The sequence below is a fragment of the Lathamus discolor genome, unplaced genomic scaffold (genome assembly GCF_037157495.1).
Source record: "Lathamus discolor isolate bLatDis1 unplaced genomic scaffold, bLatDis1.hap1 Scaffold_59, whole genome shotgun sequence".
Taxonomy (NCBI): domain Eukaryota; kingdom Metazoa; phylum Chordata; class Aves; order Psittaciformes; family Psittacidae; genus Lathamus; species Lathamus discolor.
Genome location: NW_027069379.1, coordinates 61,421 through 85,324, shown reverse-complemented (window position 1 = coordinate 85,324; position 23,904 = coordinate 61,421). Strand labels below are relative to the sequence as shown.

The 23,904-nt window shown below is 64.8% G+C and overlaps 3 protein-coding genes and 1 long non-coding RNA gene across 7 annotated transcripts; 2 read left to right on the top strand and 2 right to left on the bottom strand.

The window, feature by feature from the left end:
* The first annotated feature begins 46 nt into the window (after positions 1–46).
* Positions 47–5,972, top strand: RCOR2 (REST corepressor 2). Of its 3 annotated transcripts, none has more exons than XM_065664751.1 (13): positions 47–86; positions 1,783–1,900; positions 2,311–2,363; positions 2,448–2,528; positions 2,937–2,989; positions 3,084–3,245; positions 4,004–4,128; positions 4,252–4,321; positions 4,413–4,604; positions 4,691–4,768; positions 4,911–4,968; positions 5,081–5,286; positions 5,645–5,972. In XM_065664751.1, exons 1-13 carry the CDS (start codon positions 65–67, stop codon positions 5,870–5,872), a joined length of 1,446 nt encoding a protein of 481 aa, XP_065520823.1. In that variant the 5' UTR covers positions 47–64; the 3' UTR covers positions 5,873–5,972. The 3 variants fall into 3 exon arrangements, with proteins under 3 accessions (XP_065520823.1, XP_065520824.1, XP_065520825.1); XM_065664752.1 differs by having other exon boundaries at positions 2,307–2,363; XM_065664753.1 differs by lacking the exon at positions 47–86 and adding an exon at positions 1,473–1,529 and having other exon boundaries at positions 2,307–2,363.
* A 257-nt stretch (positions 5,973–6,229) lies between these two features.
* MARK2 (microtubule affinity regulating kinase 2) lies at positions 6,230–19,249 on the bottom strand. The gene is given in 20 exon segments (XM_065664769.1): positions 6,230–7,340; positions 7,781–7,825; positions 8,247–8,273; positions 9,103–9,375; positions 10,113–10,229; positions 10,315–10,412; positions 10,631–10,809; positions 11,078–11,204; positions 11,837–11,949; positions 12,037–12,136; positions 12,571–12,690; positions 12,769–13,005; positions 13,249–13,305; positions 13,411–13,481; positions 13,582–13,647; positions 13,760–13,795; positions 13,887–13,953; positions 14,732–14,764; positions 14,766–14,900; positions 18,863–19,249. Coding segments are annotated over 20 exon segments (2,313 nt in total). The 5' UTR covers positions 18,920–19,249; the 3' UTR covers positions 6,230–6,985.
* Positions 18,869–22,924, top strand: ZFTA (zinc finger translocation associated). 2 transcript variants are annotated; one of them, XM_065664768.1, is made up of 4 exons: positions 18,869–20,048; positions 20,856–21,215; positions 21,945–22,196; positions 22,603–22,924. In XM_065664768.1, exons 1-4 carry the CDS (start codon positions 19,991–19,993, stop codon positions 22,743–22,745), a joined length of 813 nt encoding a protein of 270 aa, XP_065520840.1. In that variant the 5' UTR covers positions 18,869–19,990; the 3' UTR covers positions 22,746–22,924. The 2 variants fall into 2 exon arrangements, with proteins under 2 accessions (XP_065520840.1, XP_065520839.1); XM_065664767.1 differs by having other exon boundaries at positions 22,588–22,924.
* Positions 22,925–22,971: 47 nt separating this feature from the next.
* On the bottom strand, positions 22,972–23,855 carry LOC136006703 (uncharacterized). The gene is made up of 3 exons (XR_010609238.1): positions 23,768–23,855; positions 23,573–23,631; positions 22,972–23,470 (listed from the first exon to the last, which is right to left on the bottom strand). It is a non-coding gene; the product is annotated as an uncharacterized LOC136006703 (long non-coding RNA).
* Positions 23,856–23,904: the final 49 nt, after the last annotated feature.

Here is a 23,904-nt window from a genome sequence, read left to right as displayed (position 1 = left end):
TCGGCGCTGATTGGCTGAGAGGGCCGAGGGGGCGGGGCCGTAGGGAGCTGAGGGGAGCGGCGCCATGGAGGGGACGCGGCGGACAGGTCTGCCCCATAGCCCTGCCCCATAGAGCGGGCCAGACCCATAAACCTGCCCCGTAGAGCGGGCCAGACCCATAAACCTGCCCCGTAGAGCGGGCCATGACCCATAAACCTGCCCCGTAGAGCCGGCCATGACCCATAACCTGCCCCGTAGAGCTGGCCATGACCCATAAACCTGCCCCGTAGAGCGGGCCATGACCCATAAACCTGCCCCGTAGAGCGGGCCATGACCCATAAACCTGCCCTGTAGAGCGGACCATGACCCATAAACCTGCCCCGTAGAGCTGGCCATGACCCATAGCCCTGCCCCATAGAGCGGTCCATGACCCATAAACCTGCCCCATAGCACGGACCCATAGCCCTCATCCTGCCCCATAGCCCTCATCCTGCTCCATAGCCCACACCTGTGGCTTGCCCCATAGACCAGGATAACGGTCCATAACTCCACCTCATAACCCTGCCCCATAGCATGGACTCATGAGCCACGGCCTGCCCTATAGCTCGGGCCCACAGCCCTCAGCCTGCCCTACAGCCCATAACCCTGCACCACAGCCTGGCCCCATAACCCTGCACCACATACAGGCCCCAGGACCCGGGCCTGACCCATAACCATGCTCTATGGCCCTACCCCAAAGTCTGGCTCCACAGCCCTGGGCCTGCCCCATAACCCTGCCCTAGAGCCCTCAGGCTGTCCCATAGTTTGGCTCCCTGGCTGTTCCTAACAGCCCTCAGCCCACCCCACTGCTCTACTCCATAGCCCTGTCCCACATCCTGGGCCCACAGCCCTTGGTTTGCCCCATAGCTGGCCCTGCCACACAGCCCTCAGTCTGCCCCATAGCCTGGCCCCACAACCCTGCCTAAGAGCCCTCACGCCACCCCCAAGCCCCCATCCAACCGCTGAGCCCTGCCCCACAGCAGCCCCATAGTCCTAAGTGCTATAGTCCATACCCAGCCCCCAGCTAGCCCCATAGCCTGCCCCATAGCCCATCCCCCAACACTGCTGCCCTCCCAGGACCCCCCATAGGGGTGGGTGTAAAGCGGGGGTGACAGCTGTGAGGCAGGGAGTGGGGGGGATCCCATAGCAGGATACCCCAAAGCCCCGCAGCAGCCCCATATGAGCCCCACAGCAGCCCCAGAGCACTAAGCCCTGTAGTCCTTACCAAGCCCCACAGAAGACCCTTTATCCCCCCAGCCCTTTGTTCCCATCAGCCACAATCTGGGGGGGGGGGGTGACGGTGACACAGCCTCTGTTCCCCCCCCCCCCATATATGAGTCCCAGCCCCACGTGGGCTCTCTGGGGGGCCGGGCCCCCCAGCCCCCCGTGCCGCCGGCGGAGGGGTACACAGGGGGCGGGAGGGGGGGGTGTGTGCTGAGGCCGGGGGAGCTGGAACTACTTTGGCACCATCAGGCGGCGGGAGCAGCCGGCGGTGCTTTGTGAGGGTGCTGGTGGGTGCCGAGACCCCCCCAACCCCACCAAAGAGCCGCTCCCCTTGACCCCCCCCTTTATCCCCCCCCTTTGATTTTGGGGTGAAATTCCTCCTTTCTGGGGTCCTGGCTGACCCTCTCATCCCCCCCCCCCCCATAGCACAGCTTAAGCTCAAGTTTGCTGGGGGGCAGCAGGGCTGAGCCCCCCCCACTTATGGGGCACCATTGATGGGGGGGGTTCACCCAACCCCCCCCCCGGCTCTGTGCTCCGCAGACGATGCCGTCGGTGATGGAGAATCCCTCGGGAATCCTGTCCCGCAGCCGCGCCAGGGCTGTGCCCGGTGGCCCCCCCCCCTCCGAGGACGAGGACAGCGCGGACGAGCGCAGCCACGGTGAGTGCCCCCCCCCATGGACGCGCTTGGGCTCCCCCAGACACACCCCCCCCCCCCAGAACACTTCACGCGTGTGCAGGAGCACACATGTGTGTGCGGGGGGGTGATGTCTGTGTCACGCCCCCCCCTCCCCATGGAGGCGGTTTGGGTGGGGGCACACACACACCTATAGGGATATGGGGGGGAACAAAGCCCTGGCCCCATTGTCCCCAGCGCCCGCGTGTACGCCGGCTGCCCCCTTTGTTTGCTGGGGTGGAGGGGACCCAGTGCAGGGACCCCCAGATCTTCGTGGGGGGGGGGGGGGGGAGGGAGATCCCCCCCTTAACCCTGAACCGCCCCCCCCCCGGACCCCTATTCCCTTCCATAAACCCCCATATCCCCCCCTTTCCCTCTCCCCCCTCCCCAGACAGCATGATCCGGGTCGGGGCTGACTACCAAGCGGTGATTCCTGACTGCAAACCAGGTAGGGACCATCGGAGGGGGGGGGGGTTATGGGGTACAAGGAGGGGGTCTCCCCTTTCTGACCTCTTCCACCCCCACTCCCCAGAGAGCCCAGCTCGCTACAGCAACAAGGAGCTGAAGGGGATGCTGGTGTGGGCCCCCAACCACTGTGTCTCCGATGCCAAACGTGAGCCCCCCCACCGAGCAAATCGGGAGGTCCCTCGGGGAGCGGGGGTGGGGGGGAGGTTATGTGGTGTTTTCCACCTCCTGACCCCCCTTTTACCCCCCAGCCCCTCTTTGCTGCCTCCCAGCCTCCCTTTCACCCCCCCCAACCACTTCATTTACCCACTCAACACCCCCTTTACCTCCGTAAAACCCCATGAACCCCCCAAAACCTGCCATAAACCCCCCAACCCCCCATAACCCCCTATAACCCCCAAAACTGCCTTTCCCCCCACTCTTAGCCCTCCAACCCCCCATTTACCCACCCAACACCCCCTTTACCTCCCCTATTTCCCCATGAACCCCCCCATAACCCTCTAAAACCCCCTTTAATCCCCCAAACCCCTCTTTCACCGCCCCTTTAACCCCTCAGTGGACAAATACATCGCCATGGCCAAGGACAAACACGGTTACAACATCGAGCAGGTACTTCTGCCCCCCCCAAACCACACAAGAGCCTGCCAGGGTGCCGCCCCCAACCCATTCCTGACCCACCCCACCTCCCCCCCCTCTTTTCCAGGCTCTGGGAATGCTGCTGTGGCACAAGCACGATGTGGAGAAGTCCCTGGCTGACCTGGCCAACTTCACCCCCTTCCCGGACGAGTGGACGGTGGAGGACAAGGTGCTCTTTGAGCAGGCCTTCAGCTTCCATGGCAAGAGCTTTGCCCGCATCCAGCAAATGGTGAGGGTCCCCCAAGCCTCTCCATTCACTCCAAACCCCCCCCATTCACCCCAGCCCTCCCTATTCACCCCCAAAATCCCCACCTCCCTTCCTACGGGAGGCCATGGGGTTTGGATCCATCCCCAGGCTCTGGGCTGGGGGTTGCTGCCCCTATGGGACCCCAGGGAGATGGGGAACCCCACTGGGATCCCCCCATGGGGTCGAGGTGGTTTGTGCCACCCAAATTCCCCACCCCTTTAGGGGTGGTAGGTGCCACCCTGACCCCCCATAGGGGGTAAGTGCCACCCCTTGCGCCCCCATTAGGACACGGTATATGCCAACCTTAGAACCACCCCCATAGCGGATGGTAAATGCTACCCCCTGCCCCCCCCAGCAGATGGTACGTGCCCCCCCCCCGTTTCTAAGGGTGCCCCTCCCCCAGTTCCAGTGGTCCACATTTCTCCCCTCCATTTTTAGATGGTTCACCCCCATTCCTATCCCCCCCCCATATTTCCCCCTCTCCATCTCCCCTCTCTTTATTTATGGGGTAACCCCCTATTTTTATGCCTTTTTTTCCATTTAAGAGGGTTCCCCCATTTCTCCTCCCTAATTTATGGGGTCCCCCCATATTCCAAACCCAACGCCAATTTCAAGTGGCTTCCTCCTCTTTTCCCATGGGGCTCCCCCCACTCCAAGCCCTTCCCCTCCCCTTCTTCACCTCAACCCCCCCAAAACTCACCCCCACAACCGCCTTCCCCCCCGCCATTGCCCATTCCCAGCTCCCCGACAAGCTCATCCCGAGTCTGGTCAAGTATTATTATTCCTGGAAGAAAACCCGCTCCCGAACCAGCGTCATGGACAGACAGGCCCGGAGGCTGCTGGGGCGCAAGGACCGGGAAGACAGGTACCCATGGCAAACCACCCCCAGCACCCAAACCCAACCCTAAGCACCCTAACATCCACCCCCAGCACCCCAAAAACCATCCCCAGTCCCTGCAAAACCTCCTTTTCGGCCCCATTTCCATAGCAACGACGAGACCGACAACCCCCACCCCTCTCTGGATGGGGATGTGGAGCCAGCGGACCCCAGAAAAGAGGTTTGAAGGCGGGGGGAGTGTGAATGATGGGGCCAAAGGGGTTCAGGGGTGTCCCAATGCCCCCATTGAACCCCCACATCCTCCATTGCAGCCACCGTACCCCAAACCCTGCACCCGGAAGGAGGCTCAATACCGGCACCACCTCCCCCCCCGGCACCGCCGCCGCCCGCCCCGCGGGATGCACTTGAGCCGCGAGGCCGTGGCCAGCGTCACCTCCAACCCCGAGCTGGGCGCCGCGGGCCTGCGCCAGCTCGACTGCCAGCTCGTGTCCCTCAAGCGGCAGGTACGGACCTGACCCCCCTGGACCCATGGGGTGCCCCCTAAGCTGGGGGTAACTCCTGGGTTTTGCGTGTGTTCCACCCCCCATAGGTGCAGCGGATCAAGCAGATCAACAGCGGCCTCAAGCAGGCGTTGGAGGGCGGCGTGGAGGGGCTGCGCCCACCCGAGGTGGGACTGGGGGTCCCTGGGTGTCCCCATGTGCTTCATGGTGTCCCTGACCTGATTCCTGTGCGCCCCACAGTGTTCCCATTGTGCCCCCTTGTGCCCCATGGTCCTGCCCCCCATCACCCCACTCCCCCTGTCCCCACAGGGCACTGGCAAGTTCAGCTCCCGCTGGACGATGGACGAGCAGCTGTTGGTGGTGCAGGGTGAGACCCTCCTTGATGAATGAATCTCATTGACCCCTTGTCCTAACTGACCCCCCCCACCCTCATTGACCCCCTTGAGCCCCTTTTACCGCACTGACCCGCTGCCCCCCAGCCCTGCGCCGCTACGGCCGCGACTTCCCGGCAGTAGCGGGGGTCCTGGGGAACAAGACCCCAGCCCAGGTCCGGAGCTTCGTGGGGGGCACCCGGCGCCGCTTCGGCCTCACGCGGCTGCTGCGGGACCTCCCCGGGGGGGACAGGGACGAGCCCCCCGCGGGGCCCCCCCTGGAGGGGCAGCGGCAGCAGGAGGAGGAGGAAGAGGTGAGTGGGGGGGGTTGGGGGGAGCGGGGTCCAGCGCCGGTTCCAGTCCTGGCCTCGCTCCAGCACACCCGTGGCCCCGCCCCTGCTCCATCCATGGCTCTCTGCCTGCTCACCCCCAGCCGGGGCAAGCCCCGCCCCGTGTAGACCACGCCCCCATTCGCCCCTGGCTCTGCGCGCTGTGACTTGGCTCCTCCCCAGGCCCTGTCCCATTCCCTGACCGCGCTTCCCAGCCCGGTCCACCCCTGGCCCCTCCCATCCCCTTCCCGGCCCCGCCCACCCCAACGGGGGCCCAATCACGCTCTGGCCCCGCCCCATTCTTGGCCCCCGCCCCCTGCCTGACCCCGCCTCTCTCCCGCAGGTGCAGATCACCGGGGTCTCCCGCTCAGCCCCACCCCACTCGCTGGCCCCGCCCCCTCCGCCGTCCCCCTCCCGCCCCCCGCAGCCGCCCCCTCCCCTCCTGCGCCCGGCCCCTCCCCCCCCACCGGGGCTCCCGCTGGGCCGGGCCCCGCCCCCGCTGCTCCGGCCTGGCCACGCCCCCGCCGCCAGACCACGTCCCCCCGCTGCCGGGCACGCACCGCCCCGCTGAGCGGCCCTGCCCCCCGCCGCAGCGCCCCCTGCTGGGCGGGGGGACCCCCAGTGTGTGTTTGCAATAAAGGTATTTTAATAGAACGGAGCACTGGGAATACTGGGAGAGGACTGGGATGTACTGGGAGCCCTGTGTTGCAGTGGGAGTGCTGGCTAGTACTGGGAGTCTTTGTCCATAATGGGAGCACTGGTCTGTACTGATCTACACTGGAAGCACTGGTTTGTATTGGGCCAAACTGGTCAATACTGGCATCCCTGTCTGTGCTGATCAGTACTGGGAGCCCTTGTTTGTACTAGTCTATACTGGGCACACTGGTCCATACTGGTCCATTGTGGTGGCACCACTCAGAGTCAAGGATCTTTCTGGAAAGGTTTTACTCTAGAACCTGCCCCCCAGGGCCGGGCAGGGGCAGGGCCTGCGGAGGGGGCGGGGCTACAGCAGGTCACGTGATCACACCCCACCCCACCCCCCCCAGGGGCCTTCCTGAGTGCAGAGGGAAGGGCAGGACCCCCCAAGGCCACCGTGGGGTCACCTGGGGACAGGGAGACCCTGGGTTGTCCCCATGTGACCTCAGAGCACCCCCCTCAGTCTTGGGCCACCAGGATTTCCCCGTGGCCCTGGGTCACCAAAGGTACCCCCATGAGGCCCTGGACCATGCGAGATGTGCCCGGGCCCCCAGCGATGTCCTTGTGGGTGGCCCCAGAGGGGTTCTCGGCCACCAAAGCCCACAACGCCCCAGAGGTCCCTTGAGGATGTCCCCACAAGTCCCCAGGTAGCCCCATCCTATGTCACAATGTCCCAGCGGTGCCTCAGCCACCTGGGATGGTCTCGAGGAGGTCCCTGGACCACCAAGGAGGGCCCCTGGAGCCATCCCCAGCGCTCGGGATGGCCCCATCCCACGCCCCAATGGCCCCAGAGGTCCCAAAAGTCCATCCAGAACGGCCCCAGAGGTCCCTTGGAGGTTCCCTTCCTCCTCGAGCCATCGCGTCATCCCCAAGGCGAGGGGTGGGTGACACCAGTTGCCGTTGGTTGATGCCAGTTGACACCAGTTGACGCCTGCTGCCGCTGGCTGATGGTGCTTGACACCAGTTGCCGTGTCCGCCCTCAGGGGGCTCAGAGCTTGAGCTCATTGGCCACTTTGGAGGCGATGTTCTTGAAGGCCATGGAGGTGCCGGCGATCCGCTTGAAGCGGACGCCGTTGAGGGAAAGCCGCGGGAGTTTGCAAACCTCCATCTCCCACTGCACGAAGGAGTCGTGGCCGGGGGCACCGTGGGCACAGAGCAGCACAAAGCGCTCCTGGGGCTCGCAGCGGCAGCTGTTGGCATCCAGAACCTTCCGGATCTCCCGCAGCATCTCGCCGGGCTCCAGGGAACTCGTGGTCTTCATGCTCCACGTGAAGCGCAAGGAACGGGGCTTGACGTCGCGGCCGGCGCCATCCCGCGGGTCCTTGTCCGGAGCCACCGAGGGTCTGCGAGGAGGGACAATGGGATCAGGGGGGTGGTGGAGCCTGGGAATGGCACCGGGAAGCAGTTGTGGGGATGGCATCAGGATCAATCGGGTGGCCCATGGATGGCACCAGGAGCAGTATGGAGGATCCTGGGTGTCACTGTGACCCCATGGAGTCAGGGACTCCGGAGATGCTTGGGTGGCACAAGGACCCCCGCAGACACCAGGACCAGTATGGAGGTGTTGGGGACCCAACAGATGGCACTGGGACCGGTACAGAGGTCTTGGGTGGTTCATGGATGTCACCAGGAGCACTACGGAAACCCCTGGGTGGCACAAGGGCCCCACAGACATGACCAGGACCACTATGGAGGTGCTGGGTGCCCCATGGATGGCACCAGGAACACTATGGAGGTGCTGTGGATATCCCAGGGGTGTCCCCAACCCCCTCCCCCCACTCACCTCAGCGTCTCCACCCGGTCCTTGCTCTCAGGCTCGTGCGGGTTCCTCGAGAAACAAAAAGTTTTGGGGGGATGAAATTAATGGGGGGGGATGGGGGAGGGAATGGGGGCAGCCCCCCCCCCCCACCAGCACCCAGACAGCACGGGGGAGGGACAGGGGAAGGGACAAGGGGGATACACACGGACAGACACACACACACACAGAGGGACAGACAGCGGCGGGCGAGCGGGGCCGGGGCCATGCGGGGCCATGCAGTGACCATGGGTTGGGGGGGCATGCGGGAGGGTGGCAGCCAGCACCCAGGGACACCAGCACCCAGGGACACCAGCACCCAGGGACACCAGCACCCACAGGGACACCAGCACCCAGGGGACACCAGCACCCACAGGGACACCAGCACCCACAGGGACACCAGCACCCACAGGGACACCAGCACCCACAGGGACACCAGCACCCAGCACCCTACCTTCTGGCAAACCTGAAAGACAGATTTCTACAACGACAAACAGAAGAGAAGGGCGACGTTGGGGGCGGGGGGAAGGGAGGGAAGAGGGGAGGGACCCCCCCAGTCTGGATGTCATCCCCCACCCCCATTTCAGCCCCCCCCCCCCCCCCCCGCCAAGTGGAAGGGGGCAGCAGGAGAAGCTGGGATGAACCCCCACCACAACCCCAAGCTGTCACCTCCCTGGCTTTATGGGGTGACACAGGAACAGGAGCGGACATGGGGAGGGTCCCCGAGGGGGTGGGAGGACAGAAGGAGCACTGAGGGGGTAACACAGAGTGGGGTGATAGCAGGGGATTGGGAAGACCACGAGGGACATGGAAGAACCCTGGGGGAGGCAGTGGGGGGAGACATGCAGGAGCCTGGGGGGACAAGGAGCGTGGGGACACACAGAGACCCCCCCTGAGGGACACACAGAGGGGACACAGAAGACCCCTGGGACAGTGCAGGGACACAGAAGGGACACACATGGGGACAAGGGAACACACAGAGAGGACACAGAGCACCCCCAGGCGTGTGGGGGCAAATGAGAGGGGCCCTGGAAGGGTGATAGAGGGACACAGAGAGGACACAGAGGACCCTTAAAGGACACAGAGGGTCCCCAAGGTGCTGTGTCCGGTGACACACATGGAGTGGACACACATGAGGACAAAGGAATGCACAGAGGAGCCCTGGAGGCACAAGAGGACACGGGGAAGGGCGGGGGGGGACAGAGAGGGCCTGCAGGGGTCCATGTGTGCAGCCCAGGGGTCACACGCAGAGAAGCCACACACGGGGGCACACACGGGGCTGACCCCATCACTCCCCGCCGGGTGCTCACCTCCGCACGAACTTGGAGGTGAATTTGCTGAAGAGGCTGGAGCCGGGGGGGCCGCGCCGGCCCTGGCTGGCTCCGGAGGGCGACGGGGGGGGCCCGAGGCCGGGGGGCGCGGGGGGCAGCGCGTAGGGCAGGCCCGGCTGCTCGCGGCCCCGCAGCTGCCCCGCGTGGAACGTGCTGCGGCTCGAAACCCCCCGCGGGAAGCTGGGCCGCTCCCCCCCGGCCTGGCTCACGTTGTGCGCAGAGGGGGAGGCGGCCGGCACCCGCCCGGGGGCGCTGCGGGTGGGGAATGGGGTTAATGGGGGGTAATGGGAGCAACAAGGAACCCCGGGGACCTGAACGCATAGCGGGGATGGGTTGGCAACACACAGCACCCCACAGCACACACCAGCACCCCACTGCACCCCAGGGACACCCACTGAACCCCACAGCACATGCCAGCACCCCAGGGACACCCACTGCACCCCACAGCACACACCAGCACCCCAGGGCACCCACTGCACCCCACAGCACACACCAGCACCCCAGGGCACCCACTGCACCCCACAGCACACACCAGCACCCCAGGGACACCCACTGCACCCCACAGCACACACCAGCACCCCAGGGACACGAGCACCCCACTGCACCCCACAGCACCCTCGGGCCACACCAGCACCCCACAGCACCCTGGGTTCACACCAGTACAGCACTGCACCCCATAGCATCCCAATGAACCTCAGGGACACCCCACTGCACCCCGAGGACGCCTGACAGCATACTGAGAACGTGCTGGCACCCCACAGCACCCTGGGAACGTGACAGGGACACACAGCACCCCACTGCTCCCAGCAGCAGCCAGGAGCCATGCCAGCACCCAACAGCACCCTAGAGACATGCTGGCACCCCACAGCACCCTGGGGATATGCAGGTGCCCCACAGCATCCAAGGGACCCACTGGCACCCCATAACACCCCAAACCCCCCTAGAGGGTGTCCCCCCCATAGGACACAGGAGGTGAAGGGGGGCCTTGCCTGGGCCGGGGGGGGTCGCAGGTGGCGTCGTTGGCTTTCGGGTGCTGGCGGGCGCGGGGGGGGGCGCCGGGGGCCGGGGGGGCGGCGGGTGAGGGCCGGCAGCCCGGTGTGGGGAGGCTAGGAGAGAAAAGCGGGGGCTGGGGGATGGGACGGGGTGTGGGGGGTCGGGCGGGGTTGGGGTGCGGGGTGGGGGGGTCCGTACCTGTCCTTGCCGTTCTGCAGCGAGCTCTGGCCCAGGCTGGCTCGATCCAGCAGCGGCGAGTTCCGGCTCCGCGTGGTGCCGGTGGAGAGGACGCTGTTCTGTGGGGGGGGTGGGAGACATGGTGAGGGTCACATGATGGAGACACGAAAAGTGGGGGGCCCGCAAGGGGAGCCCCCCTCCAATGGTGGACTTGGGTGTTTGGGGCCCCTCATGGGAACCAGGGCACTCTGCACGGGTGCAGGGGTTTGGCCCCATCAAAGGATCCCCACCCCCACCCCCCCCGGTGCCACCCATGGGTGTCCCCCCCTGCACTGACCGTGGAGGGTGAGGGGGTGCCCTTGGCTCGCTCCAGACCAGGCAGGGGGCTGGGGGGCACCTTGGCCGTGCTGCCCGCCCGGCGCCCCCCCTCTTCCTCTGTCCCTCCTCTCTTGTTCTCCGCGTTGGCCGCCTGTGTCTTCTTGGAGTAGGAGGCCGAGGTGGGGATGGAGAGGCCGGCTGGGGGGGGGGGAGGTAAAATGAGGGGGGGCCCATGAGGACATCACCCCACTTGAACCCCCCCCGCCTCACCCCCACCCCACCCCTCAGGGATGTGTGCTCCCCCCCACGGAGCCATGCTCCCACCCCATAGGGACCCCCCCACCACTCCTATCCCTGCACCCCCATGGCCCCCTTCGCCCAAGGGATCCATACCTGGGACCCCCCCCTTCCACCATGGGATGGGGGTACCCCCCTTGTCTCCCCCTCACCCTGTGTCGGGGCTCACCCTGGTCGCTGACGCGGCGTTTGGGGTTGGCGGAGACGCTGCGCTGGACCTTGTGCGCTGGGGACGGCCCTGAGCTGTTGGCCACCTCCTGGGCAGGCCGGGGCTTCAGGGACAGGCTCTCCTCCAGCTGCGGGGACAAGGGGATACACTGGGACATGGGGGGGCACAGGGGAGCACGTGGGGACATGGGGGAGCATGGACCAAGGGATGGGGACCCAACACGTGCAGGGCCAGGGACGCGCTGGCACTGCGCACAGCTGGGGATGGGGACAGGGACGTGATGGCACGGGCAGGGTGGTGCCCCCCCCCCCCCCCGGGGTGTTCCCTCAATGCCCCCTTGTTGGCCCCATGGGGCTCATCTCCTCTGCTCCAGCACATCCACGTTCCTCCTCGTGTCCCTTTGTCCCCTCACCCCCTCCTCTGCTCCCTGTCACATCCATGTCCCTGTAATCCTCGCGCCTCTTCATTGTCCCTGTGTCCCCTCAGCCCCATCATGTTCCTTGTCATTCCCGTGTCAACTCCTCTGCTCCCTGTCACATCCATGCTCTCTTATTTTGCTCATGTCTGTGTTCTTTTATTCCTATGCTCCTTGTCCCCAAATCCCCTCACATCCCCTGCTGTGTCCCCATCACCCCCATGCATGTCCCTCCTCATGTCCCCTCCTTGCTCCATTCCACCCACATCCCCTCTCCCCGGATCACCTCTCCCCGTTGTCCCCATGTCCCCTGCACCCCTGTGGTGTGCCCACTGGCCCCGCACCTCCGAGCTCTTGTGGTCCAGCAGCAGGTAGGTGGCCATCACCTCGTTGTACTTCTGCCCCACCAAGGACTCCTGGATCTCCTCCCGTGTGTACCCCATGGACACCATCAGCTCTGGGAGGGGGGACACAGGCCTCAACAGGGACCCCCACATCTGGGGGAACCCCTACCCCTCAAAATGTCATGGTGCGGGGGTCCTACCTGTCCTCCGGGGGTCCTTGTAGTCTGGCACAGGTTCCATGTAGGGCTTCAGTTCATCATCCTCGTGGCCCACGTTCATCCAGCGGTCCTTCATGATTTGCTGCAAGGTGGGGGGCAGGACACCAAAGGGGGGGTTTGGGTGTCCCAGAACCACCATGGGGTGACCAGAAGGTCCTGAGTGCTCTTGGGGGTGACCAGGATCACACAGAGGGGCAGTTGGGGGTGTCCACGGTAGCTGGAATCAAGTTGGGGGTCCCCAGGACCACACTGAGGGTGCTTGGAGGGTTCCAGAGGTGCCCAGGACCACACTGGGGGTCCCTGGTTGGTGCTACGGGCGTCCAGGACCATGCTGGGTGCCTCTCAGGGACATCAAGACCACTCTGGGGGGTCCTAGCACCACGTTGAGGGTGCCCAAGACCATGCTGGGGGTGCCCAGGAGGTCCCAAGGGTGCACAGGACCATACTGTTGGATGCACCTGCACTATGCTGGGGGTGTTCCCATGGGTGTCCTGCCCACCCCACCCCCCTCCTCACCTCCAAGGTGCCCCTTTTGGTAGGATTAAGGATGAGGAACTTCTTGAGCAGGTTCTCGCAGTCGGTGGACATGTAGAAGGGGATCCTGTACTTGCCCCGCAGCACCCGCTCCCGCAGCTCCTGAGGTGGGAAACACCCATTGGAACACCACAACCCCCCCCAGGGATCTCCCCCAGGACCCCCAAAACTGGGTCTTACCTTCAGGTTCTGCCCATCGAAGGGCAGGGAGCCACTGACCAGGGTGTAGAGGATGACCCCCAGGCTCCAGACGTCCACCTCGGGCCCGTCGTACTTCTTGCCCTGGAAGAGCTCAGGGGCTGCGTACGGGGGGGACCCACAGAACGTGTCCAGCTTGTTCCCAAACGTGAACTCGTTGCTGAAGCCAAAATCAGCGATTTTGATGTTCATGTCGGCGTCCAGCAGCAGGTTCTCGGCCTGGCCCAGGAAGGAGAGCACCCAAAAGGGGGTTGGGGTGGGTTGGGTGCTGCTGGCACCTCCCAGGGGGTGCCACAGACATTTAGGTGCAGCCATGGGGGTCTCAGGCATGTCTGGGTGCTGCCCTGGGGGGTCCCAGGAACACCCAGATGCCACCCTGGGATCAGGAGGGTTTGGGGAGCACCCCTGGGTGCTGTTGGGCATCCCGGGGGTGTCAAGGGGTGCAAGTGGGGGGCTCCTCACCTTCAAGTCCCTATGGACAATGAACTTCTGGTGGCAGTACTGCACGGCCGACACTATCTGCAGGAGAGGGGGGTGTCAGGGGGGGATCCCCAGCCCCCTGGGAACACAGGGGGATCCCCAAACCCCATTGGGGGGATGTCACACTCACATCCCCCTCCTGACCTGTCGGAACTTGGCCCGGGCTTCCTTCTCCTTCATGCGCCCATGGGCTACCAGGTAGTCAAACACCTCACCTGGGGGGGGGGCACAACAGGGGTGAGAGGCAGCTCTGCCTGATCCCTGCCTGCTGCATCCCCTCTGCGTTCCCTGCCTGCTGCTCCCCCCGCTGCTCACCCCCACTTGCGTACTCCATGACCAGGTAAAGCGTCTTCTCCGTCTCGATCACCTCGAAGAGCTTCACTGCAAAGGGGACAAAGTGGGGCTGGAGAAAGGGGAGACCCCCCCCCCAACGATGGTGGGGTGTGATGGGGGAACACAGGAAGTGCTGGTGCGCAGGTAGTGGGGGGCTCACCTATGTTGGGGTGGTTCAGGACCTTCATTATTCGCACTTCCGGAAGAGCTGTGAGGAAACAGGAGGAAAAGGGGGGATGAGGGGTGTGGGAGATGCCACAACCCCTCCTTGTGCCCCCCGCCCAGGCCCCCCACTCTGACCTTCTGTAGGCTGGAGGAGTTGAGCTGCGTCTTGTCAATGATCTTCACAGCGACCTGGAGTGGGAGTGTGTGTCAGGGATGTCCCAAGCATCCCCGTGTCAAGGATTGTCCCCCAGCATCCCCACATTGGGGTGTTGCTGGGGAGGTGAGGGGCAGGGGCACAGCATTGCCCCAGAGCTGTCCCCACATGTGGTGGCACCCACAAGATAAGGATCACAAGCCCATCCCTGTGGTGGCACCCATGAGACAAGGACTAGGAGCCCAGAACTGTCCCCACACTGTGGTGGCACTTGTGGGGCAAGGACTATCCTGCACCATGGTGGCACTCAGGGCCAGGAGCCCACAAGGGTCCCCTCAGAGTAGTGGCACCCACAGGACAAGGACCAGGAGCCCAAACTGTCCTCACACTGTGGTGGGCACTCAAAGGACAAGGATCATGAGCCCATCCCTGTGGTGGCACTCATGGGGTGAGGACTGGAAGCCCACAGCTGTCCCCCACACCACAGTGACACTCACTGTGCTGTGTGCTGAGTGCTGTGGCACTCACAGCACCCAGAGCTGTCCCCACACCATAATGGCACCCACAGGACAAGAATCACTTGAACTATCCCCACACCATGGTGGCACTCACAGGCCAAGGACCAGGAGCCCAGAGCTGTCCCCTCACCATGGTGGCACCCACAGGACAAGGACCACGAACCCATCCCTGTGGTGGCCCTCACAGGGCAAGCCCCACGAGCCCAGGGCTGTCCCCACTCGCGGCTGAGGCGCAGGCGCACGGTCCTGGTGCCACGGTGGCAGCAGCAGCGCTGTCCCAGGCGCTGGCACTCACCTCCTTGCCGGTGAGGACGTGCCGGGCCAGCTTGGACCTTGGCGAAGTTGCCTTTGCCGATGGTCTTGAGGAGCCGGTAGTTGCCGATGTGGGGCTGCTCCTCGGCCGCGCTGCCCGAGTTCCGGCCCCGCAGCATGTTGGGCTTCCCAACGCCCTTCCCCTCCCCGGGCTGCGGGGACACCAACGGGACGATGAGCTCGGGGGGGAGAGGGGGGGGGGGAGGGGGGTGTTGGAGCGTCCCCCCCCTGTACAATTCCCAAAGGGGTTCCAGAGGCGGGCGGTGCTGGGGCTGGAGGAGCAAAGTCCGGGAATGCCGTGTCCATGTGCCGCGCCCGGGGCAGGCCAGGAGCCGCCCCCGATACCTGACGCAAGCGCCGTGGTTTCGGGCTGAATTTGGGGGGGTTTTGGTTGGGGACGACGACGACGGGGGGGGGGGCAAGGGGGTGTCACCCTCTTCCTCAGCCGGGGGGGACACAAAGACATGCTGCCCCCTCCCAAAAACACCCACATTTCACCCAAAATGAACAGCAGCACCTTCAACTCATGGCTAAAACAAGGTGGGGTCCCCAAACCTCCACCAAGGGGGAACCCCCAAACCTCAACCACGCTGCACACCAAAAGCACCCCCCTACAATAAGCATGGGTTTAGGGGCACTTTACGGGGGTGCCCCCATGGGGAGGAATGCCAGCACTGAGCGGTGTCACCCCCCCTCGTGCTGTCACCGCTCCGGTGACACCGGAGATAACGGGAGCGCGTGAGCGGGTGAGGAAGCAGAGCCAACCCCCCTTTGGGATGAGGGACATCACAGCCCCCCCAGACCTTGCTGGGTATGGGGGAGGGGACAGTCTTGGGGTGCCCCCCACAGTGGGAAGGAACCCTCTGGAGGGAGGGGGGGGAGGGCTGGCCAGAGAAGGCAATGACACAACCGGGCACCTGGATTTGGGGGAAAAAGAGGCTGTTCTGGGGTCTGGGCTGAAGGGGGGGCGGGATTATCCCCCTCCCCCCCAAATCCAGCACTTTGCTTGAGGCTGCTGGGAAAAAGTGAAGAAAACGGGGGTTTTGTGCAAAAATCTGCCGTGGCAACGGGGCGGGGAGAGCACTTCACCATCTGCTGGAGCCAGGGGCGTGCGGCAGCGCCGGCACCCCGCTCTCCCCATTCCCGGGGGGGCCGTGCCATTCCCGGCACTCCAGGGCCTCAGTTTCCCCCTGTCCCATCCTGTCCCAGCTCGCTCCATGGGGGGACTCACCGTGGGCTACCCCAATGTGGCCGAGCCCACGGCGGTGCGGGTGCTGCCGAGGGGCCGTGGCGGAAGCTCCGGGAGTTTCAGCTCCCCACGGAGCGCTGGGAGCGCCAAACCGGCTCGACCGGTTGGGAATGACGCCGGATGGGGCAGGAAGCAGGGGCTGGGGCGGGGGGGGGGGGGGGGGCTTTGGGGTGAAAATGGGGTGGGAAAGGGGAAAGAGGAGACACGTTGGGGCAGGAAGAGGATGTTTGGTTGGAGCTGGAGCTGGTTGGCATTGGAGTGGTCGTGGGGGTGATGTCACCGGGGTGAGGATGATGTCACAGAGGCAGGGGTGATGTCAAAGGGACTGGGGTGACATCACAGGAGTCAGGGTGATGTCACTGGAGCTGATGTCACTGGGGTTGGGGTGATGTAATCAGAGTTGGGGTGACATCACAGGGCCCAGGGTGATGTCAGTGGAGCTGGAAGTGATGTCACTGGGGTTGCGAGTGACAACACTGGGGTTAGGGGCAATGTCACGGGGATTGGGGGGTGACATCACAGGTGCCTGGGTGACATCACAGGAAGCAGGGGTGACATCACTGTGGCTGTAAGTGATGTCACTGGGGCCAGGGTGATGTCACCTGTTGGATCTAAAGATCGCAGCAGGAAGAGGTGCTGGTAACCAGGCACCAGCACTGAGTTGGGGTGTCCCTGTGCCCCCCCACCAGGAGGTGCTGCAGCTGCTTTCGGGGGGCCCCTAAGCCCCCTGGGAGGTGCTGGAGCACTCATGGGGGGTCCCTGGGCCCCCCCACCAGAGGTGCTGCAGCAGGTCCTTGGGGGTCCCTGTACCCCCCACCGGAGGTGCTGGAGCAGGTGCTGGGGGGTCCTTGTGCCCCCCCACCGGAGGTGCTAGAGCTCATGGGGGGTACCTGTGCCCCCTCACCAGAGGTGCTGGAGCAGCTCGGGGGGGTTCCTGTGCCCCCCCGGAGATGCTGGAGCAGCTTTGGTGCTAAATGTCAGACAAATCAGTTATTTTTGGGTCTCTCACATCTCAGCCCATTGGTACATGATAGAGCTCAAAGGGGGCGGGACTGGGGGAAGACACCCCAATTCCAGCTCTGGTTGGGGGATGGGAAGGACACAGAACCCCCCCATGGCCACCGCTGCCCCCTCCCCAATTCCTTCCCATCCAGGAATCATTCCTCTCGTTCCTTACGTAACAACAGGGAAAAACAGAGGGAAAAGGCCCAAAGCGAGGAGGGGGTGGCCCGACGCCATGGTGATGGCCACGGAGCTGGGGGGGGGAGGGTTGGAGGGCACCACCTCGGGGCCGGGGGCACTCATAAACCCCCCCCCCCAAGCCCACTGCAGCATCACAACGGGGCCCTTCAGCACCACCTGGGGTGTCCCGCCCCAACCAGGGGGTTCCGGGCAGCTCTGGGGAAGCTGTGCCTCCCCCCGAGCTGTAAGGGGGGTGCCCCCAAATGAGGGGCTTCAAACCCAAGGGAAGGACACCCCCCTCCAACTACCCCCCCCAAAGGGATTTGGGCTCACTGCCCCCCCCAACATTGAAGGTGAAGCCCTCTCTATCAATGGGGACGCGGATGCACCCACATCCCTTTGAGGGTGCCCCCCCCAAGCCCGTCCCCCCCCCTCCCCATAGGCCCCTGTGCTGTGCAGTGCTGCCACCCCCACAGCCCGTTTTGGGGGGGCACAGCAGGGAAGGGGGTGGGCTTCCACCCCCACACCCCGCTCGCGCAGCCACCGAGGCGCTCACGGGGGGGGACACACACACACACAGAGGCTGTGACAACGGTGACACCCCCAAACCTCGCGCCCCACAGCACGCACCGGACCCCACCGCTATGGGCAATGTGTGGGGCAGGCACCCCCAACTGCCCCATATTTTTGAGGTGCAACCTGTGACCCCCCCCCCCGATAGCCCCTGCAGAGGGGGTGCCTCTGTTCTGCCCCTCAGGGACACCACAAAGCACCCCGGTCCCACAGCAGAGCCCCCAAGGGCAGCCCTGGCCCCACATCCTTCATGGGGGGCTGGGCCATGGGGGGCTGTGAGGAGCTGGGTCCCCCCCAGACCTCCTTGCAGGGGGCTCAGAGCACCGTTAGACCCCGCTTTGGGCTCTCACAGAGACCACCAGGACCCCCCCAAAGCCCCCATTTTCCCTCAGAACACCCCCAAGGCCCCTGCAGCTCCTTTTCCCCTCATGGGGGGGCCCAGAGCCCCTCAGCCCCCCCCTTTCTCCTCAGCAAACAGCCCGGGACCCCCTTTTCCCCCCACAAAATGGCCCAGGGTCCCCTCAGAGCCCTCCCTGCCCCCCCCCGGACCCCTATTTCCCCCTCTCAGCCCCCCTTTCCCCTCGCAAACAGCCCGGCTCCCATCCAAACCCGCTTTTCACCTCACAGAATCACTCGGCTCCCTCAGACCCCTCTTTTTCCCCTCACAAAACAGACCCGGGCCCACCCAGACCCCCATTTCCCTTCACTAAAACCACCCCAAATCCCCCTTTGGCCCCCACAAAGGAGAGCCCTGAGCCCCCCAGATCCCCCTTTCCCCTCACAAAACGCCCTCGGAGCCCATTTCCCCTCAGCCGAAGCCCCCCTCGCCGCTTCACACCCCACAAAACAGACCCCGGAGCCCCCTCAGACCCTCATTTCCCTTCACAAACCGGACCCCGACCCCTTCGAGCCCCGCTTTCCCCCCATAAAACGGACCCTACGGCTCCCTCGACCCCGCTTTCATCTCATCAAAGGCCCCCGGACCCCTCGATCCCCGCTTTCCCCTCACACCCCGGCCCCTGCCGGCCCCAGCCCCGCATCGCCCCCGAGAACGGCCCCAGCCCCGCCGGACCGCGCTCCCCTCGGGGCCCTGCCCACCCCCGGCCGTACCTGCTCCGCGTCTCTCTCGTTGACAGTAGGCAGAGGGCTGCGACCGCTGCTCGACATGGCGAGCCCCCCCCCGCCACGGCCGCCGGCGACTATCGCGATAGGGAGAAGGAAGCCGCGGCAGGCGGTGTGCGGGGAGGGGGGGGGAGGGAAGGGAAGCCCGGGCCGCGCTCAGGGAGCGGGGGGGGGCCAGGCCAGCGGCATGGGGGGGGTCGGGGCGGGGGCCGGGAGCGGAGAACGGGGGAAGGGGGGAGCAGGCGACGGGTGCGCCCGGCGCGGCCGCCTCACTCCGGCGCCTCCTCAGCAGCACCCAGCGGCACCCAACATGGCCGCCGCCGCCGGCCCTCGGCCATTTCCGCCGCCGCGCCGGAAACACCCGACACGCCTCCTGCTCCTCTTCGGCACTTTCCGGAGAGAGTCGCCTCCGGGCCTCTAAACCGGGTTCGGGTGTTTCCGGCAGCGCTCCGGAATCATCCGATGCTTCCCACCGACCCCCCCCCTGCGCAAAGACTCGAAGCCACCTTCGGCACTTTCCGCTGACAGCTGCGGAAACAGCCGAGCTCCGCCCCCACCGCCCTTCCCCGAGTAGATCCGGAAAGACCCGAGCACCCCTCGGCTGCCGTCGGGGCTTCCCGCTGACTGACGGAAACACCCGAACAGAGCCGAATCCCCCCTCCCCGTTCTTCTTGGAGACCCCAGTGGGGAATGGGGGGTCCGCGGCGGGGGTTCGGGAATTGCGGTGCTTTTCCGCGTTCTTTGGTTCCCCGGGACCCCGGGCGATGCTGCGGGGAAGGGCGGGGTGGGGATGGAGGGGGGCTGAAGGGGGGGGCATCCAGGGGCTCCCCCATCCTCCCCCCTTCCCCCCCCCCTTTAAAATCCTTTCTATAGCGGCCACGCTATCTGGGGAGGGGATGAGCTGAGACCGGACGCCATCTCATCGCTGCCCCCTCCTCCCCGCAGCCCCCCGGGGCGTGGCGGGCTTATTTGGGGGGGGGAGCGGGGGGATGGGAAAGGCGTGCGGCCCCTTTAAATTTACCCAGGAGCCCTTAAAGGAGCCCCAGGGGCCCCACGGCGGCGTCCCCACCCCGGTTGGCCCCTGCCCGCCGCCGCCGCTGCCGCCCCGGGCCCGCCATGGACCCCCCGAGCCCCCACCCCGGCCCCGGCCAGGGACCGAGCCCGGACCCCCCAGGTGAGATGGGGTGGGGGGGGGGGAGGGGGGGTGGACCCTTTAAGGAGACCACTTAATGCACAATGGGAGCGATGCTGGCCCTTTAAGACATGCCCCGGCCCTGGGGGTGTCTCCATCCCTTTGACAGGCCCTGTCATCGTCTAAGATGCCCCGGCCCCTTTAAGATGCCTCTGTTACTTTAGGATACCCCTTTCACTTTAAGGTGCTACTGTCCCTTTAAATACCCCCATCCAATTTGAGATGCCCCTGCTCCTTTAAGATGCCTCTGTCCTTTTAAGATGATTCTCTCCCTTTAAGATGCCCCCATCCAATCTGGGATACCCCTGTCTCTTCAAGATGCCCCCGTCCCTTTAAGATGCTCCTATCCTTTTGAAGTGCTGCTGTCCCTTTAAGACATCCTCTCCTTTAACCATCCCCATCCCCTCTGCCCTGCCCCTTTAAGGGCCCCGCCCTTCACAAGCCCCACCCTTTTTAAATCTCCCTTGACAAGCCCCGCCCCTTCACATGCGCTGCCCCTTTAAGAACCCCTCTTTCTCCTTCAAGACCCCCCAAACCCTTCCATCCACAGAGACCCCCCAACCCCAAGGCTTTGCTGCCCCTGGGGAATCCAAAACCTACCCCATAAGCGTTCCCCCAAAAGACCCCCAGGGACTCTCAGATGCTTCCTCCTCCCTGGGACCCCCCATCCATGACATCCATGAGTCCATGGAGCCCCCCAGATCCCCTCCCCACCCCATCCATTGAGCCCCCATACCCTTTCCATCCTCATAGACCCCTACAAATCCCTCTCCCTCCCTCCCTGTGCAGCCTCCCCACCAGCGCCGGGCCCGCGGGGAGGCCGCCGGAGCTCGGATCACTGCGATGCCCGAGCCTCACGCCCGGGCCGGAGCCGAATCCCGGGCCGGGATCACCGCCGGTACTACCATGAGCGGTGGCGAGCCGAGTACCTGATGGAGTTCAATGCGGCGCGGCACGGGATGCTCTGCCTCGTGTGCGGCAGTGCCCTTGCCACCCTCAAGCTCAGCACCATCAAACGCCACATCCGGCAGAAGCATCCCTATTCCGGAGCCTGGGGACCCCGCGAGAAGCAGCTGGTGCTCCGCTCCTGGGAGGCACATTTGGGGGTTCACCCCCACCCTGAGGGACCCCCCCGAGGCACTGGGACAGGTACAGGGGGTCTGTGGTAGGAGCCCAAGATGTGGGGAGTGCTGATGGGGGTCCCTGGAGCTGGGGCCCTTTAAATCTTGCCACATCCCCTTTAAAAGTGTGGACCTCTAAGTGGGGCCATGGCCCCTTTAAATGGGGAGGACCCCAAAGTGGAGCCACGGCTCCTTTAAATAGGGGGAACCCTAAAGGGGAACCACAACCCCTTTAAATGCGGGAACCCTAAAGTGGAACCACGGCCCCTTTAAATGTGGCCACACATCCTAAAGATGCTCCATACCCTTTTTAAGTAGAGGCCACGCCTCCCCGATTGGCCACTCCCCCACAGGTGAGGCCACGCCCCCACAGGTGAGGCCACGCCCCCTTCACTCTGAGTCGCGCCCCTTTAATATAGCCCCTTACAGCTTGGCCACACCCTCATCGCCATTTAAAGGTGAGCCCCACCTCCTTTAATCCAGACCACGCCCCCTTATAGGTCTTCCCTAATACAAGCCCCGCCCCGGGACGAACCGGCCCCGCCCAGCCCGCCTTAGCTCCGCCTCCGGCCCGCGTGAACCCGCTCCAAGGGACGCGCCGGCTCCTAAACCGCTGCACGTGTGCCCAGGGACCCCTCAACGCGTCCCTGCCCGCTCCCCCCCTGTCCCCAAGGTCCCCCCCGTCCAAACCACCACGTCCCGAAGGTGTCCCCGAAGCCATTCACGTGTCCCCCAGCACTAACCCCCATCCCCGCAGCCCCCCGCTCCCGTCCCAGCGCTTCCAAAGCCGCCTCCGCCGGTGCCCGGGTGTCCCCCGCGGCCGCGGGCACCGCGGACTCGCTCCGGGGGTGGCTCCGGGCCGAGCTGCTGCTGGACCTGGAGGCGGGGGGGAGGCGCCTGCGCTGCCTCCTGTGCGCCCGGGCCCTGCCCTCGCTGCACCTCGGGGACATCCGGCGCCACGTCCTGGCCGCGCACCCCGGAGCCCTGCGGCAGCACCGAGCGCCAGCAGGTCAGAGCGTGGGGGGGCAACAGGGACACTGGGGACCTTGGGGCTGTTGGGGACCATGGGGACACTGGGCACAAATGGGGACATCGGGGGGCAATGGGGAATACAGACGACTATGGGGACACTCGGGGTGTTGGGGACATGAGGGGCAATGGGGGCATCAGGGGCAACTGGGGACACCAGGGATAAATGGGGACAACGGGGACACTGAGGGCCATTAGGATACTGGGGACACTAGGGGCAATGGGGACCACAGGTGACTATAGGGACACTGCGGGTGTTGGGGACATGAGGAGCAGTGGGAGCTGTGGAGATATGGGGGACACTTGGGAGCCATGGGGACATGAGAAGCAATGGGGTCACTGGTGGTAAATGGGGTGTGGGGGGGACACAGGCACTGTCCCCGCAGCCCTGCAGCCCCCCAGCCCTGAGCAGGAGGAAGGAGCCGCTGCCGAGGAAGAAGAGGAAGGGGGTGCAGGGGGGGGCTGTGGCCACCGGGGGCCCCCTCTCTTGTCCCTGCACCCCGTGGCCACCCCTGCCTGCAGCACCTGAGAGCCCAGGGCAGGGACACTGGGGGGGAGTTGACACTGAGACCCCCTCCGAGGTGGCACCTGTGGGGGGCTCTGTGTGTCCCCCGGTGTCACTGCACCCCCCTCCCCCAGCATCACCCTATTTATATGTGTATGTGTTCCTTTTGTACATGCACCCCATAATAAACCTGTCCCCACATGGACTGACCTGTGGGTGGGGGGAGCATTCGGGACCACACAGTGACAAGGAGGGGGCACAACCACCCGTTGTGGTGCTTTATTGATGCCATGTCCCCACAGGCGGCTCTGGGGGAAGGTCCCAATTTCCCCACCCCACCCCACAGATTTGGGGGTTTCAGGGGGGGGTGCAGTGCGGTTTGGGGGCGGGGGGAGGGTCTTTGCCCCCCTCCCTCCCCTGTTTACAGCAGTTACAGACATTTCACCTTAATCAACATTAAAAAAATAAAGGGGGGGATGCGTTGAGGGGGGTGTCCGGGGGGGGGGGTTTGGAGTGTGGCCCCCCTCAAATAGCCCCATAGAGAGGCCCCAAAAGTCCAAGGTTTGGGGGTGCTGGGGTAGGGGGACAAACGGACGCCACTGTGAGATATGGAGGGGTTGTACGAGCTTGGGGGGTGGGGGGGGCAATGAGGTGGGGGGGCACCATATGGGGGTACCCCATTATCTCCCCCCCTGGGGGGGGTTTATTCCGGCTTTTTCTTGGCCAAGCCTGGGACTTTCGCCTGGATCCTATGGGAAAGGGGAAAGGAGAGAGGTGAGGTTGGGAGATGGTGGGGGCCATGGGGATAAAGGGCGGGGGGCACAGTCTGGGGGTGCCCCTTCAGCACGTACTTGGCCATGAGGTCCTTGCTGTGGCTGCGGGCGATGGCCACGTATTGATCGATCTGCACCTTTGGGGAGGAAGAGGAGAGAGTTTGAGGGGGGAACCCCCAATTCTATCGTACCCCCCTTATTTTGAGGTTCCCCTTCCTTTTGGGGATGTTCCAGGTGTATTTTGGGGGGTTCCTTGGTCACTTTGGGGCTCACCTTGTACTTCTCATAGAGGGGTGGGAGGCTGAAGGCCAAAATCTCAGCTGTGAGAGGAAAAGGGGCTTCAGTACCACCAAGGGGGGGGGGGGGGGCAATCCCCCATAATGTTATTATTGCCCCCCCACAACATTACA